Raw genomic sequence first — 18,331 nt, forward strand, 5'->3', positions numbered from 1 at the left:
CACACCTTTTATTTTCAGTCTAGTACTCTATGGAACCCCCTTGCTGAAAAATATAGAAGATTTTGAGAAGTTAATCCGTTGCCCCGATGCTTGGCAATAGCTATCCAGTACGAGGTTCACCTCTGTAGCTCCATCATTGTTAGCCTTGAAAAACAACAGGCTATCATCAGCGAATAAAAGATGGTTTATCAGTGGCGCCGATGGTGCCACTTGTAGACCATGCATGTTTGATGACTCTCATTTTGATTTAAGTAGACACGAACGGCCCTCTGCTGCTAACAAGAACAAATATGGAGATATTGGATCCCCTTGTCTTATTCCACGAGATGGTTGAAATTCATCTAGTTTTCTTCCATTGAACATCACTGAAAACTTTATTGTAGTAACAAGATTCATAACAATATTTACCCATATTTCAGTAAAGCCCAGTTTTAGCATGATAGCTCTGAGATAAGGCCATTTAATTCTGTCATAGGCCTTCATTATATCCAATTTTAACGCACATGACCGGTGTTTCTTCGCTCTATTGCGCTTCATGAAATGTAAGCACTCATATGCCGTGATGATGTTGTCAGTGATCAACCTGCCCGGCACAAAAGCGGACCGCTCTTCCGGTATTATCTCGGGTAACATCACCTTCAGTCTGTTAGATATCACTTTTGAAGCAATTTTATAGAGCACATTACATAGACTGATTGGTCGGAATTGTGAAAGCAGTGTGAGATTTTTTACCTTTGGAATCAACACCAACACAGTTTCATTGATGCAAGCTGCTGATTCCGTATCATCAACAATTTTAAGGACTGCATTGGTAACCTCATTCCCGCAAATCTCCTGATGCCTCTAGAAAATATGTGCAGGTACCCATCAGGTCCCGATGCCTATGTTGTTTGTTGTTTGGAAGAGAGCCGTCCAACTTAAACCTGGGCAAACGTCGGGCTGGGCTTGTAAAAGCCCGACCTTCATTTCTCAAGCCCGAGCCGGCCCGAAGCCCAAAATACTCCATATTTTCAAGCCCGAGCCCAGCCCGAAATCAATCCCGAAGCCCGAAAGCCCGGCCCGAATGCTGCTTTTTAGTACGCGCACGTGCAAGCCCGACCCGAAGCCCGAAAGCCCGGCCCAAAATACGAAAAAATTGAAGCCCGAGCCCGGCCCGAACTATCTTTCGGGCTGCGAAACAAAGCCTCAGCCCGGACCGAATGTCAAGCCCGGCCTGGGTTTTTCGGGCCGGGTCGTCGGGCCGGGCTACCCATGCGCGGGTTTAGTCCAACTCGAGAGGAGAACAAAAAGGTTTATAGCGCGCGGGCGGGTTGGGTGGAGGGGTGGCAGCGGCCCGGCGATCCCGTCGCGAGGATTGCGTTTCTCCTCCTCGGGCCGGCGATGAAGGCGGGCGGCGGCGCCGGGAGGAGGGAGGAGGCGGCGCTATGGCTGTGGCTCCTGCTGATCGCGACCGCCTGCAGCTTCGCGTTTCTCCTACTCAATCTCCCTGGTGAGCCTCCCGCTCCGCTCAACCCAATCCCTCTTCGTGCTCATGGTTCGCGATTGCTGTTGAATCGATCGTGGCCTGGCTTATCTGCTTCCCTTGCTAGCACGACGGCATTGTCTGCGGCTATGGGTTTAATTTGTTGGATGTGTGCAGGTGGGGAGCGCACGGGAAGGCCCCAGTTGTCCATGAAGGAGGTGAGCAACCCCAATCCAATGCTTTCACTTTCAATCCATTTCACTTCCTTCAGTTTCCTCCTCTTCTTCCGAAATTGTTAAATTCGTGTTCGGTTTTTTGGGGAGGCTGCAGATTGGGGAGATCGCGAGACTCGACGCCCTGCCCGAAGAGGTAATTTGAATTTTACTACATATGCTTGCCTATGTTTGCATTTGTGCATGAAACACTCTGTAATTGTTTTGTCTTCTTCTTAGCAACACTATCTAATACTTGTTTGGTTTGTATCTCCAAGTAGTTTGGTCGGATGTGTTTGTAGCTTTAGGAAGTTTCGATCTGCTGTTTGTTCCAGTCTATGCCAAGGTAGGGCAGTGTTTGTGTAGAATTTCTGTGCTCTGTGTCTGATATGGAATCATCAATTGCTGGAAATGCCTATGATTTTTTCAGGTAGAAGTAGGTTTGTTGTTTAAAGTGTTTATTATGTTTGATGTTTTCACGGTCCACCATCGGGACTTTCAGTTTTGTTTCAGTCCCCTTTGGGAAATCATTCAGCATTTTACATGTTTCAGAACCAATTAACAGTATTTCTTTGAATGGGGTTGCACTTTAGACTTATTGATTCAGTAAGTGCACCTGTGAGGAATTGATATTAGTTAGCTTTTCTGCAGATAGAAGGGCAAGCTGATGAAATAGCTGCAGAGGAAGATGAAAGAATCTCCAGATCCTCCCCTAGCACTAAGGAGAAGATATGGATGATGCAAGATCAGCTAATTATGGCCAGGGCCTATTTACAGTTTGCTTCTCCACATGGCAACACACATTTTGTCCGGGAGTTGAAATTGAGGATGAAAGAGATAGAGAGGGCGATAAGTCACTCTAGCAGTGGTTCCCGAGTACCTGGAAGGTAAGCTGTAGCACATCAGAGGCCTGCACAGAGGATTAGGTTGGCCAGTAATTTGGGTAGTTGAGAACATGATACTCCCTCTATTACATAATGTAGTGCCTAAAGATTTTTTTTCTAAAGTCAAACTTAGCAAAAATTTGACCAAATTATTAGAGAAAATTATCAATAACTAAAATATCAAACATATACAATATGAATATATGTCTCATGATGTATCTAATGGTGTGTATTTGGTATCTTGTAGAGATTGATTTTTAGAAAAATCTATGTGTACTACATTTTGGAACGGAGGGAGTAACAGATAGGTGCTCTGATTTCTATTGATGAGTATAGTTTTAGTGATTGAGATCAAAACCATTGTGCAGCACACTGCAGAAAATGAAGGCGATGGAATTGACGTTATGCAAAGCCTAGAGAGCCTACCCACATTGCTCTCACATGGCACCAAAGCTACGTGCAATGACATACAACAGCGAAGAATTGGTCAGAGCTCATCGAAGTGAATCTTCATTCCTTGAGCAGGTGGCTGTGAGGACATCACCTAAAGGACATCACTGCCTAGCACTGCGACTTACTTCAGAATGTTTTTCTTTGGATCCCAAGGAACGTGAGTTTCCAAAAAGATCCAGTATGGTGATGGATGACTTCCATCATTATGCCATATTCTCGGACAATATACTAGCCGGTGCAGTGGTTATCAACTCTACGATTGCTACATCAAAGGTAACACCTTAGATCCTCGGACATTGTTATTTTACATTCTTATGTAGGAATGTTTAGGGATCTGATATGCTTTATGATTGCAATGCTTATTTTTTTGTGCATAAGGAATGCAGTTTGTGGTCTGTTGCTGTGAGTGTGATCAGTAATATTCGTCTTTCCCCCTTCCTATATCCACTTCTTTATGTTTGTATCGTATTCTGTGTGCAGTTGTGCAGTTATCTATTTTGCAAAACTTGCTATGAGGCATGTGTTTCTTGTACAGTTTTGCTTAAATGATTCATTTACTAATGTGGTTCTATGAACGTGTGCACATGAGAAAAACGTGTCCGAGGACTGCATGATGAATGCTTTGGTGGAACATGTTGGTGAAATTTATTGCATTTTCTTCATGTCTTAACTTCTGTTCCTTTTGACTTATTTTATCTGACAGGATCCAAAAAGGATAATGTTTCATGTTATAACTGATGCATTGAGTTTTCCTGCAATGATGATGTGGTTTCTGACAAAGCCACCAAGTCCTGCCACAATTCAAATTGAAAGCATGGATGAGTTGAAATGGCTCCCTGTTGATTTCAGTTCCAGATTTAAGCAGAAGGGTATTCGAGATCCAAGATACACTTCTGCACTAAACCACTTGCGCTTTTACTTGCCTGAAGTATTCCCTTCTCTGAGCAACGTTCTACTCTTGGACCATGATGTTGTAGTCCAAAAAGACTTAAGTGGATTGTGGCAGGTAGATATGAAGAGTAAAGTAAATGGTGCTCTTGAGACATGCAGTTCTGGCAATGGCTACCATCGATTGGACAACCTTGTAAATTTTTCTGATCCAAGTATCATCAACAAATTTGATGCAAAGGCTTGCATATATGCATTTGGGATGAACATTTTTGACCTTAAGGAATGGCGTAACAAGGGTTTAACTGCAGCTTATGATAAATGGTTTCAGGCAGTAAGTGTGCATTTTTTTTTCTTCTGCGTCACATTAGAAATCGTATCTTAACTATATTCCATGCACTCATTTTGTACAGTTAACATGAAGTATGCATTAGCATGCTGTCCAATTTGGGACAACATTAATTTTACCTTTCCTAGGTCCTTCATTCTCAGTCTTGCTCTTGTACCTTTTAGGCTTTGGCTAGTTAGATTTTCGGTTCTTTCTGGTTTTGTTGGATTACTAGTATAACTTTTGTACCTCTTGGTGTTCTTCTTCGCGTTTTGCCTACTGTTGGAGAAAAGAAATTTTTTAGAACTTGGCTAAGTTTGGCCTACTGTTTTTAATTATTTGGCACAATTAAAACTGGAGTGCAATATTAGGCAACACTACGACAGCCAATGGAGAAACTGACTTGCGTACTTTTCTTAAAAAAGTAACTGATGGGTTCCGAGGAGATGTTGCCTATAAGTTGATGTTTCAAAGAGTTTTGGTATCTTGATTGATACTGGCCCATCTCATTTTCTTTAGTGCCAGAAACTTTGATTGTGCTATGACTAACTTAGTGGCCAGGTCTACCTCAAGACTTACGCTTGTACCCCCTCACTTTACTGACAGATCTAAATGAAGACTTTTGGGCTGTATGATATTAAATTAGCTTGGATCTTGATGTTAATCTCATGCATGCTACCTGAAAGCTCGTACTTACCCAAATATGGCGCAGCCCAGAAAACAACCCTATTAAACATGGGTGAGTTTGGTTAGTGCTATTGATGTGCAGTTGTATACTTGGCACTTGTGTATTCATTTCCATCATTTTACTTCCGGCAGAAAAGATTTAGTTTGTACTACAAGAATATTTTTGATGGGAGACCATACTGATGAAAACTATTTCTAGTATGTACCTTTAATTTGTAAACTTTTTGTTCTGTTGTTTCTCAACACCTTATTTCTCTTCATCTGCTGATTTGCAGGGCAAAAGGCGGAGAGTATGGAAGGCAGGAAGCTTACCACTGGGGCAGCTTGTCTTCTACAACCAAACAGTGCCTCTTGACCACCGGTGGCATGTTCTTGGGCTCGGTCAGAATAGCAACACGGGAAGAGAAGAAATCGAGAGGGCAGCTGTTATCCACTATAGCGGGAACCTTAAGCCCTGGTTGGAGATCTCCATCCCCAAGTACAAAGAGTACTGGAACAGGTTCCTTGGCTACGACAACACATACTTGCAGCAGTGTAACATCCACAAGTAGAGAGCAATAGAAGGTAAGGAGATTTCACACGATGGCTAGTGAATACGCAGATTTTGCGATAGTGCTAAAATAGTAGTGTGTAGTAAACTGAATAGCTGATCTTATGCATTCTTTTGTAGTTTTACTCCTATATGTCTTTTTCTGTAGTTTTACTCCTATATGTCTTTTTCTATAGTTTTACTCCTAGGTGTCTTTTTCTGTAGTTAAGATTACGCGCCTTTGGCCACTTGTTGAGGCATTTGTAAAAGAAAAGTGAAGATATCCTTGAATAAAAAGGCTATGACTAAACTAACAACACTGAAATTTTGAATGGCGGTGACGGGGAAATCCAACGGCATGAATGGATTTGAAGGAATTTATGAAAAACCGTTCGTGGGCAGAGTACTTATTCTCATGCCCGGTGTCGGAATAATGCTTGAAGAGTTGCGCCTGTGAGACCGAGTACTTTCAGTCAAGCTGTTTGAGGGACAAAGAAATAGATCGATCTGATTGCATAGGTGGGACTGAGGGAGATTGAATCGATTTGTCCGAAGAACAAACAAAAAGTTTTAAAGTTCAGCCCTAGATAGATTGGAGACTTTGAATGCTCTTTGTTCTGAGGGACTAAATAGAACTTGTTCATATTTTGTGATTAACAAGTGAATTGAGACAAGTTTACGAGATAGATAGCTAGGAAGGATGCTTAGGAATTTTTCTTAAATCCAATTGGTCAAAAGAACCATATCAAGAAAGCCACAATTTGAACCTCGAATGGAAAAATATGCAATCCAACATGCTTAGCCAAAAGAAAGAATAGGCAAATAAAACATGACTAGAACATGCACAACCAAACCTAACATCTACCATAGATTGGTCGGTGACAATGTCACCGATATATGAGTAAATTGACTTAGGAGCCAAATGAGAACATTTGATCATAGACCATACTCATTGTTTAAGCACAAAAGGGGTTACCATTTTTAGATTAAGCATTGATTTGTTCACATCGTTATAGTTGCTCTAGTTTAATTCTTAGAGTAAAGCAATGTGATATCCCCCCTAAGAGGGATGAGCTTACATTGGGTTTGTCGTTGACGACTTTGTGTAGTTGTACTTGTTGTGGACGCTCAAGTTTGATGAGGGAGCAATCCATCTGTCTTGATGCACTTTCATATGCTTGGGTTAGCAACACAAGGAACAACAAGGATATCCAATGGACATAAAGTGAAGCTTGCACATGATAATGCCTTTGGATGCATTAGGTTACCTTGTTCCTTTGTGTTAACAACAAAGAGGGTTTGTGACTCCATGAATTAGTGCATGATGTGAAAGTGGTTTGCACTCTAACTCCTTGCTATGAATGAGTATGACAGAATTGGTGGAGTCACCATCAAGAACTCTCTAGTTCTTCTTGGGAATCCACATCAACTCGATGGGAATCCTTGTAGTTGAGGTAGAACTTGAAGAATCGGAGCTCGAAGTAGTTTTAGGGACCCACTTGACCATAGCTCGGGAAGGTTCTTCATACGAGTCCAACTCATCTTGTCGCTTTTCTTCCCTTTTTTGCTTGAGGTCTTGTGAAGCAAGATCATCTTGAGCTTGTGTTCCCTTGAAGGAAGTAGGATCATGTTGGAAATATGCCCTAGAGGCAATAATATTGTATTATCATATTTATTTGTTGATAATTAAGATTTTATATTCTATGCTATAACTGCTATGGTATTGAAATATGCATGTGTGGAATGATAAAAGGTAAAATAAGATTCCTAGTCTTGCCTCTAAGACTAGCTCAAGTGTGATCATGTGTTGTAGGGTGGATCCCTAGTTCATGATCTTTTCACACTTGGAGGTGGGGAAGGAGCAAATCAAGAGAGAAACACTCAATTGACAAAGATCCAATCACACATGTGCTAAATCGACATGCACATACACTACTGTAGGATGCTGCTAACGCGACAATCAGAGACCCTTTGACGAAATTGTGTGCGATGCATTAATCGCAAACGGTGATGTAAAAAAACGGTCAAAAAAGATGCAAAATGTTTGCGATGAAGAATACATCAAACACGGTTCAGATTTTAGTTGAGTGTGCGATGCGGGGCATATGGTTGATCTGTGACGCCCTCGATTCAATCGTACACTAATCATACACGCAAATGTGTACGATCAAGATCAAGGACTCACGGGAGTATATCACAACACAACTCTAGACACAACTTAAAATAATACAAGCTTTATGTTACAAGCCAGGGGCCTCGAGGGCTCGAATAGATAAGCTCGAATACACAAGAGTCAGCGGAAGCAACAATATCTGAGTACAGACATGAGTTAGACAAGTTTCCCTTAAGAAGTCTAGCACAAAAGCAACAACGATCGAAAAGGCAAGGCCTCCTGCCTGGGAGCATCCTAACTACTCCTGGTCGTCGGCGGCCTCCACGTAGTAGTAGACACCGTCGGGGTTGTAGTAGTCGTCGGTGGTGTCGTCAGGATCCTGGGCTGCACCATCTGGTTGCATCATCCGAGAAGAATGGAAAGAGGTGGAAAAAGGGGAGCAAAGCAACCGTGAGTACTCATCCAAAGTACTCGCAAGCAAGGATCTCCACTACCTATGCAACATTATCAAAGGAAGGCTGTATATGTGGACTGGGCTGCAGAAATGCCAGAGTAGAGAGGAGAGCCTAGTCCTATCGAAGACTAGCATCTTCTGGAAACCACCATCTTGCAGCAACAGGAGGGAGTAGAGTAGCATAAAGTAAGATAGTAGTAGTGTTATCAACCTCGGCCAGAGATCCTTTCTCGACTCCCTGCGAGAAAGAAATCCCAGAGCCCTACTATCCATTTCTCATCACAATCCAATTCTCATCACAAGTATCCAGTTCTAGTTGTATCGATCGGGATACAACTCCAAGTGTCCGTTACCGTAGGACATGCTATCGATAGATGTTTTCTTCCCTGCAGGGGTGCACCAACTTACCCACCATGCTTGATTAACTCCGGCTGGACACACTTTCCTGGGTCATGCCCGGCCTCGGCCAAACAATACGCCGCAACCCGACCTAGGCTTAATAGAGAGGCCAGCACGCCGGACTAAAACTATGCCCCCAAGGGTCATGGGCCATCTCCCTGGGAACTCTTGCACGTTGCGTACGCGGCCGGTGAGCAGACCTAGCTACCTCCTTCAACAAGGCAGGTGCTTACGCAGTCCAACCCGGCGCGCGCCACTCAGTCGCTGACGTCTATTAAGCTTCGGCTGATGTATATGACGCAGAACACGCATACTATGCCCACGTGATGGTTAGTGCTATCAGGCCAGAGGCCCCTCGAATCAAATATCCAAATCGTAGTGGATTAGGAACGCGCGGTAACAAGCAGAGACTCACAAAAGATGTGACACGTTGCCCCGTCTCGAGGACTTGCGGCAAGGGCTAATGCCCGACCACGCCTCATAATTATATCTCAGGCACCTTCCAGGTCAACCCGTCTCCACATCACTCGCAATTATGCTCGCGCGGGTACCCCTCAGGGTCGACCCGTCTTTAGTAACATGGTTCAGTGTAAAGTCATAGTAACCATAGTAACTGTGTGTCCAAACATCAAGGGGAAAACCCGAGGAGTCACCCCCGGTGAATTCCACTCGATGTAATCATCAAGGTGAACGTAAGAGGAATCACCCCCGAGGTTCACACTTGAGGGGTTGCACGACAGAGTCGTATCGGAAGTGGTTAAGGCGGAATCACCCTCGATGACCACGATCGAATAGCTACACTACAGGGTTAACATCAGAAGTGTTGTAGAGGTCTCACCCTTGTCACTCGATAGTAACCCAGCAGTGTCGAGCAACTAAGGGGAAAGTGATGTGCGGTGCCGGGGCCTGGTCTTCCATCCCGTTGATCGGGTCTTCGATGATGAAGCAGGGGCAACAAGGACAAGGTGGGGGTCACTGATGGATCACTAACCAACCTATACTAAGCAGTTTAGGATAAGCAGGTAAGGTAACAATAAGCAGGTTACAAAAGCAGGCTATGCATCAGAATCGGAGCAAACAATAACAATAGCAAAATCTAATGCAAGCATGAGAGAATTGAATGGGCGATATCGGGATGATCAAAGGGGGGCTTGCCTGGTTGCTTTGGCAAGAAGGAGGGGTCGTCAACACCGTAGTCGAACTGGGGTCGTCGGCAGTCTCGGGGTCTATCAGAAAGAAGTAACGGAGGGGGAACATAATAAATAACAAAGCAATCATAGCATCACAAAGCGTAACATGGCAATACACGGGGCTAGAGGTGACCTAACGTGGTAGTAGGTGATACCGGCGAAGGGGGGAAACATCCGGGAAAGTATCCCCGGTGTTTGACGTTTTCAGACAGATGAACCAAAGGGGAAAGTTTGCGTGTTCGCTATGCTAGGGACGTGTGGCGGACGAACAGACTGCGTATTCAGATTTGTCTCGTCATTCTGAGCAACTTTCATGTACAAAGTATTTTCATCCGAGCTACGGTTTATTTTATATTAATTTTTAAAGTTTTATTTCATTTTTAGGAATGACAGAATTAATTTAATTAGGAAAACTAATTATGATGTCAGCAGTCAACTGCCTGTTGACTGGGTCAAAAGACGTGTGGGTCCCGTTTGTCACTGGCTAGACTAACTAATCATGATTAGTTAGTTAACTAAGTGATTAGGCTAATTAATCAGAATTAATTAAGTTAACTAATTAATTAATTAATTAATTTATTATTATTATTATTATTTTTAATTCCTTTTTTTAACCTTCTCCTTTTTTTTCTAAACGTTCAGGGGGCATGGGGCCCCCATGTCATAGACACAGGGGGGCCTTAGCGGGTTAGCGGGCAGGAGGGCGACGGGCGCCTGGGCGGGCACTTGCCTGCAGGGGGCTGCGGCGGGGCGAGTCCATCGGGCGACGGCCAGCATGCGCGGATGGGCGCTGGCGAGGCCACGGCTGGGCGGGGTCATAGCGAAGCGGTTGGTCGCCAGAGGAGGACGACGGGGCTGTGGAGGGTGCGGCCGCAACATTGCGGGCACCGGGGCGGTGCGCGTGGGCGCGGTGGACGGCCAACGGGCATGCGACGTCGGGGGTGACCGCGGGCGCGGAAGCCGGGCGGCGTCGGTGGGCGCGGGCAGCGCGGTGGCCAGGGGCGCGCGGGGCGATGGCCGGTGCGTCGGCTGCGGGGAGCGCGTCGTGGGGGAGAGGAGAGGAAGAGGGGCTCACGATGGGTCGTAGCCTCGTAGGGCACGGGGCAGTGGTGCTCGTGGTGGGGGACGGGGACGACGGCGGAGAGGAAGCAGGCCGGTGGAGAGGAGGAGGCAGGCCGGCGGGGAGGTCCGGCGAGGTCGTCCTCCAGGGGAGGTGGCGATGCGGCGTCGATGAGGTAGCACCAGGGACGGCGAGCAGCGTTGGGGCGCATCGGGGAGGAGGCGAGGCGGCGGGGGCGGCGCCAACGGGGACCAAGTCGGCGACGGCGACGAGCGCAGGGGAGGGGCGCCGACGCCCGATCCAGATCGGGATCGGGAGGAGATGTAGGAGAGAGGGGAACGTGGGGGGAAGTGGGGTGTGTGCGCTAGGGTTTCGGGGGGAGTGGGGAGGTTAGTAGGCGCGGGTGGGGAGGAATTGAAGAAGGAGCTGGAGGATGTCGTCGCCCGACGATCCATCGACGAGTAGAGACAATAGCGACCCAGATCGTTGTCTGCGATTTCCTTCTTCTCTTGCCCCCGCGTCTTCCGGGCTTTGCCGCATGTGGCATTTTAAATTATCTGGAATATGTAAGACAACTATTATCTGCACCATTGTAAATTTGTGGTCATATTATCCATTGCCATTTTATTTGTCGTCGTATTATCCGTTGCCTTATGTGGAATTTTAAATTATCCGAAATACGAGTTGAAAACACAAGCAAAGAAAATGTTAACGTTGAGCGGGGCCATGGGATCACAAGCAAATACCCCCAATCCAGGTGCTTTAATTAACTGCTTGTTAAACATGGGATCGACCGCCATCAATAGAGAAGTTGTGAGCGAGGCGGGCGACTGGTAGATAGGTAAAAGAGCTCGCTTCCCGGTGAGCATGGGCGGCCTTGCTGCTCACACGTGTCCCGTCGAGCCTATGAGGTGGACAAGTCGCATGCGTCCCATCGAGCCTGCGCGGCGGACTACTCGCACGTGCCCCGTCGAGCTTGCACGACGGACTTTTCGTGCTCGTCTTGTCTAATCAAACATCTGCACGCACGCCACCAAGTATGGTTAAATTTTGGCACAAAATACAAAGATGACCAATGAACGAGGACCGAGGTAGTACTATCGCATAAGAAAAGAGGGACGCGTGGTCGCACTTAAATGGTTACGGGAACACGACGATTCATATAATACAATCGTTTGCAATAATGACTTCATTGGCTATTAATGTGCGCCTTGTCACAAACTGGACGATTTTTTACCACGAGATATATTTGCCATGTCATGAAACCATGCCAAGTTTCATGTTGGGTGAATTTTCTATTTACTTGGATTTAAAAACCGAGATTCTCAATGTTTTAAGACGACGAGACGTTTGTAATTCATTCCCATTCCTTCAATGAGACCTAAACATGCACCCAATGACACATGTACGATTTTTCCACCCATTTTGCTTCACTGGAGCATGTGCTTGTAGTTCAAATTTGAATTAGGGACTGCATTAAATGCCTAGAAAATTCAATTAATATATAAAATGGCCAAACGAACCCTGAACAGTTTCAAATTTCAACACGACACTCCTGTTATTCTATGTTGCATGTAGAAAACAAAATACAAGGCGAGAAGAGGCAGCGATTATCGTTTCGCCCATAAGAGGGACATGTTTCCCTACCGAAACCATGAATGTTGCGAGAAGCTTCGGTTTGTAAGAGGCTTGTAATATAGCTTGGCCCAAATTGGACAATATTTTTACCACGACATATATGTGCCATGTCGTGACACCATGCCAAGTTTCATCATTTTCTGGTGAGTTTTAGATTTACAGAGATATAAAAATAGAGATTCACAATGTTTGAGGCCGAGCCAGGATACCGAGACGGTTGAATTCATTCCCATTCCTTACATGTGACCTAAACATGTACCCAACGGACACATGTATGATTTTTCTAGCCATTTCGGTGCACTGGAGCATGTATTTGTAGTTCAGATTTGAATTATGGACATTAAATGCCTCTAAAACTCAATTAATCAATTAAAAAAGGTCAAACGAACCCTGAATAATTTCAAAGTTCAACGCGAATCTCCCGTGGTTCCATGTTGTGTGTAGAAGAAAATACAAGGTTAGAAGAGGGAGCAATTATCGTTTCGCCCATAAGGGGACACATTTCCCTATCGAAACCATGAGGGTTGTTGCGAGAGGCTCCGGTTTGTAAGATGTTTGTAATAAAGCTTGGCCCAAATTGGATAATGTTTTTACCATGACATATATGTGCGATGACGTGACACCATGCTAACTTTCATGACTTTCTGGTGAGTTTTGGATTTACGTGGATTTAAAAACCAAGATTCCAAATATTTGAGGACGAGCCAGGATGCCGGTACGGTTGTAATTCATTCTCATTCCTTGCAAGGGACCTAAACATGCACCCAAGGACACAATTATGATTTTTCAAGCCATTTTGGTGAACTGGAGCATATATTTGTAGTTTAGATTTGAATTATGGATATTAAATGCCTAGGAAACTAAAGTAATGTATAAAAAGGCCAAACGAACCCTGAATAATTTTAAATTTCAGCACGGATATCCTGTCGTTCCATGTTGCTTGTAAAAAAAATACAAGGCGAAAAGAGACATTGATTATTGTTTCACCCACAAGGGGGACATGTTTCCCTATTGGAGCCATGAGGCTTCTTGGGAGAAGCTCCGGTTTGTAAGAGGCTTGTAATAAAACTTGCCCCAAAATGGACAATTTTTTTGATGACATATATGTGCCATGTCGTGACAGCATGCCAAGTTTCACTATTTTCAGGTGAGTTTTGGATTACTAGTATATAAAAGCCGAGATTCTCAATGTCTTAGGTCGAGCCAGACACCAAGACAGTTGTAATTCATTCTCATTCTTTGATGGGACCTAAACATGCATCCAAGGACACATGTATAATTTTTGTAGCCATTTTGGTGCACTAATTTTAATTGTGCACATTAAATTAATGCTTATAAAACTTAATTATAATGTATAAAAAGGCCAAATAGACCCTGAGTATTTAAAGCAGTTCTGGTCAACCGTCTGTCACCCGTGGGTAAGCACTGTGCGCATGCGTCGTGCTAGCTCACACTTCTTTCTCTACTAAGTTTTCCATATTAATGTTGTTATATATCCAAACACACTACTATTTCCCGCCACTCCTCCCATCGGTTTTCCGCCTCTTCTCCCATTGGTTTCCCGCTGCCAGTGTCAGTGCTCAGAGAAGGCTAGGCGGGGACACACCGGCCATGCAAATATTGCACACAATTTCTAAAATCACAAATGTGTGTGATAGTAGGGAGTAGGTCCCATAGGGTGACCGGCGTGAAACGCCTTAGAGGCGATGAGGCAATTCTTATCAGCAAGGGGTGGCTTCCCATCCAATAACCTAGTCGAATAGAACACATAAGTTAAGCGTGTTGGGGCCAGAGTAGTCTAAGGATGGGTGACCCGATGGGAAGTTGCATATCTCAAGCTTCATTAAAGCGCCATAATGTTGTCATTATAGACATTTATCATCTAAATGTCTCTATAGTGGCATGTCATGACGATTATATAAACCTTGGGATCCTTGTTTTGCTAATTTTTAGAATATGTTTTTTTATTGGTCATTTTTTGTTCTAAAATATCAAAGAACAATCGACATCTGTAGGCCCACACAAATTATCCCTTTGACCCAACGCACAAGAAGGGTTTCCACTTTTCTTTGTTCCTATGTTAGAGCAAATCAAGTTTCAGCACATGCGTTGGACAACACCCCCTACCTGCCTCAAATTTGCGGAACTGACATCGTACGTCTTTAACCTGGCTGGGGGGGGTGTACAATGTTTAGTTTGTAATGTTACTGATGTAGTTGGTGCCCCATCGAAGTTGTGTCTCGGGATTTGAACAAATCACACACCAGACCCATACATTTTTTCAGGTCGCATGCAGAGTATAAGGGGCCGGGTGTTCAGATCGAGCACGTCTCCCTTGTGCGGTTTATACACGTTGCACATATCTGTGGGCTCACCGAGGTCTATATATGTCATCCTTGACCGAAAACGAGGGGGCCCACACAATATAGCCCTTTGACCCAACATACTAGAAGGGTTTGACCATGATGGTTTCCTATTGCTATGTGTGCCATGTTAGACCAAATAAAGTTTTAGCACATGCCTTGGACGACACCCTCCCCCTATCGCCTCGAAGTTGGGGAAATGACATCGTATGTATTGAACCTGGCTTGGGGTCGGGTACGATGTTTGGTTTGTAATGTAGTTGGTGCCCCATTGAAGTTGTGTATTGGGGATTTGAACACACCACACTCCACCCATACATATTTTAGGGCCGCATGCAGTGTATAGGCGGTCTTCTGGTCAACCATGTCTCCCTTGTGCAGTTTTTTGTCACGACACACATATCAGTGGGCTCCCCGAGTGTATATATATCATCCCTTTGACCGATGACGAGGGGTATATGTTGGCCATGAATGGATTCCTCCTGGATCGTGTTAGCGCCGGTTGATGACCCACAAGTATAGGGGATTAATCATAGTCCTTTTGATAAGTAAGAGTGTCGAGCCCAACGAGGAGCAGAAGGAAATGACAAGTGGTCTTCAGGAAGGTATTTTCTGCAAGCACTGAAATTGTCAGTAATAGGTAGTTTGATAGCAATATAATTTGTAACGAGCTAGTAACAGTAAATAAAGTGCAGCAAGGTATCCCAATCCTTTTGTGGCAAAGGACAGGCCAAAACGGTTTCTTATAATTGGAAAAGCGTTCTTGAGGGTACACGGGAATTTCATCTAGTCACTTTCATCATGTTGGTTCGATTCATATTCGCTACTTTGATAATTTGATATGTGGGTGGACCGGTGCTTAGGTGTTGTTCTTACTTGAACAAACCTCCTACTTATGATTAACCCCCTCGCAAGCATCCGCAACTACAGGAAAAGTATTAAGATAAAATCTAACCATAAGATTAAACATTTGGATCCAAATCGGTCCCTTACAAAGTAGCGCATAAACTAGGGTTTTATCTTCTGTCACTCTAGCAACCCATCATCTAATAACTACTCCACAATGCATTCCCTTAGGCTCAAATATGGTGAAGTGTCATGTAGTTCACGTTCACATGACAACACTAAGGGAATCACAACATATGTATCATCAAAATATCAAAGACATATCAAGTTCACATGATTACTTGCAACAACATTTCTCCCGTGATGTCAAGAACAAAAGTAACTACTCACGAATGATAATCATGCTCAGGATAAGAGGGGTATTAAATAGCATAATGGATCCGAACATATAATCTTCTACCAAAGAAACCATATAGTAATCAACTACAAGATGTAATCAACACTACTAGTCACCCACAGGTACCAATCTAAGGTTTCGGTACAAAGATTGAACACAAGAGATGAACTAGGGTTTGAGAGGAGATGGTCCTGTTGAAGATGTTGATGGAGATTGACCTCCCAAAGATGAGAGGGTTGTTGGTGATGACGATTGCTTCGGTTTCCACCTCCGGGAGGAAAGTTCCCTTGGTGGAATTGCTCCGTCGGAGGGCAAAAGTGCTGCTGCCCAAGTTCCGCCTCAAGGCGGCGGCGCTCCGTCCCGAAAGTCCTCTCCTTATTTTTCTATGGAAAAATTACCTATATACCAGAAGATGGGCACCGAAGGTGGGCCATGCTGGTCACAACCCACCAAGGCGCGTTCACTAGGTGGGCCCCTTCGATAGTTATTTGCTCCATTATTTTTTTATATTCCAAAATAATTCACCATAAATTTTCAGCTCAGTTGGAGATGTGCAGAATAGTAACTCTAACGTAGCTTTTTCAGGTCTAGAATTCCAGCTACCGACTCTCAAGTTCGGGGAAGAGGCTCAAGAGGACCAAAGGAGGTGGAGAAGCCGCTGGTGAGGTCGAACGGGCTCGGGGATGGCCTAAATAGCCGAGGCGACGCGGTGCTCAGATGCGGCCGCAGTGACGCGTGTGCTGTCGCGCTGGCACGAGCATAGGCACGGGGAAGGAGGGGAGACTTGTCCAGGAGCTTCACAGGGGCGTGGGAGGCCTCAGGCGAGCTCTAGAATGCTCGGGAGAGCTCCGACAATGGGACAAGGAGGAGTAGCGGAGTTAGAGGCACGGGCGCGCTTGAAAGCGAGGCAACCAGGGCGAGGCTGGACGAGGCAGCGGTGTAGGGTGACGCAGGAGGTCACAAGTGGCTGCACATGGCGAAGCAATTGGAACAAACGAACAGGGGAGGGGCCCGAGCAAACGACGCTCAGCTCGTGTCCATGGCGTGCCAGAGAGGTGGTCACCATGTGATCCTTGGCATCCAGTGCTCCCTGGCACCCAAATTGGTGTCTAGTAGAAAGTCCTTCCAAGAAATAGTCCTAGAGAGGTGATGGATCGCCTAAATACACTATGAGATGATGGTAGGGATCATATGAAGTTTGCTATAGCAAACTTGTGCAGAGCACTGAGGTGCAATGAGATGGTCACACGGAGATAAGAGATGCCAGGGATGCTTAGGGTAGGAAGGACTAAAATACTGTTAAGTTTGAGGACATTAGGACCAATATTTATTATAGTTGCTTTGCAACTGCCAAATCTGGTCCAGAAAATGAATCATGAAGTGGCACTCATATAGAGTATTTAGTTGGGCTGAAAATGGGCATGGCATGATGATTTGGTCATATGAGAGTGCCATAAAAATTCCATACCATTTGGATAAACCAAAATGGTACTTCCTTTATAATGCACCTCTTTGGACAGAATCTTAGGAAAATCCTTGAGGAAAATTGGCTACATTAAATAAGCCAAAATTTGGTATAGATGATTTATATGGATAGGAGAAGGTCCTGGTAAATGTCCAGCATTAATAAAGCAATATAAAATATACTTGCTTCACAAACTAAAAATATGACGAGAAACAAAGAATTGAAGGTGTGCTCACATTGATGGATTACATGAGCTAAAATTTGCAGGAGAGATATGATTTGAGCAAATAGAGGCCATGGAAAAATTTCAACTCATTTGGATATGCCTCGTTGAACCTCCTTCACAAAGTTCCTTCCTGGCCAGAAACTTTGGAAATTAGCTGAAAGATATTTACTAGGCATATTGAGTTGCATTTTTGTCATGAGGCAATGATATGGATAGGAAAGAGCGTCCAAACAGTTTGTAGGAAATCAGAAAGATGTAAGTGACACTTTCTTTACAAAGTGCCATTTAGGGCAGAATAGGAAAATCAGTATTGGTGAATTATTTTTGGTCATGGCCAGGAAGAGTTTTGACATATCTAAGGAAGATATGTCCCAAACGATTTATGAGAATTATTTGGGAATTTTGTGGATGACAGAAAGGTCGGTTGCTTCACAACCTTGGGCAAATAGGGTTATTCCTTTAATAGAAAAAGGAATATTCCCAAGAAAAGAATAGTGGGATAGGGCTAAGAGGGAAATCACATGATCTTGGAGTGGGTTATATGATGGCAAGCCACTTGGGAGAGGAAAAAAAGGTGATCTCTCCAGGTTTCAAGACCACTAAGCCACAGAAAAACAATTCCAAACCAAAATTCAAATAAATCAAAGGAAAAAGAAATGGGCAAAATCCGGGGTGTTACAAACCTTCCTCCCTAAAAGAAATCTCGTCCTAGAGATTTGGTTGCTCAGGGGTCAAAC

At 44.4% G+C, this 18,331-nt stretch overlaps 1 protein-coding gene across 2 annotated transcripts; it reads left to right on the forward strand.

Annotated features, from left to right (window-relative positions):
* Window positions 1-1,325: 1,325 nt before the first annotated feature.
* LOC123094724 (probable galacturonosyltransferase 6) lies at window positions 1,326-5,777 on the forward strand. Of its 2 annotated transcripts, XM_044516658.1 has the most exons (8): window positions 1,326-1,489; window positions 1,640-1,680; window positions 1,793-1,831; window positions 2,326-2,561; window positions 2,927-3,284; window positions 3,715-4,233; window positions 4,834-4,966; window positions 5,190-5,776. In XM_044516658.1, the coding sequence occupies exons 1-5, from the start codon at window positions 1,381-1,383 to the stop codon at window positions 2,973-2,975; spliced, it is 474 nt and encodes a 157-aa protein (XP_044372593.1). In that variant the 5' UTR covers window positions 1,326-1,380; the 3' UTR covers window positions 2,976-3,284; window positions 3,715-4,233; window positions 4,834-4,966; window positions 5,190-5,776. The 2 variants fall into 2 exon arrangements, with proteins under 2 accessions (XP_044372593.1, XP_044372592.1); XM_044516657.1 differs by lacking the exon at window positions 4,834-4,966 and having other exon boundaries at window positions 5,190-5,777.
* The last annotated feature ends 12,554 nt before the right edge of the window (window positions 5,778-18,331 follow it).

This window comes from Triticum aestivum, chromosome 4B (assembly GCF_018294505.1).
Source record: "Triticum aestivum cultivar Chinese Spring chromosome 4B, IWGSC CS RefSeq v2.1, whole genome shotgun sequence".
Taxonomy (NCBI): Eukaryota; Viridiplantae; Streptophyta; class Magnoliopsida; order Poales; family Poaceae; genus Triticum; species Triticum aestivum.

Coding starts and splice junctions, on each gene's coding strand:
- LOC123094724 (XM_044516657.1), top strand. CDS start 3,000: ATGGCACCAAAGCTACGTGCAATGACATACAACAGCGAAGAATTGGTC. Junction 3,285..3,714: donor CTACGATTGCTACATCAAAG/GTAACACCTTAG, acceptor TTTATCTGACAG/GATCCAAAAAGGATAATGTT. Junction 4,234..5,189: donor ATGATAAATGGTTTCAGGCA/GTAAGTGTGCAT, acceptor GCTGATTTGCAG/GGCAAAAGGCGGAGAGTATG.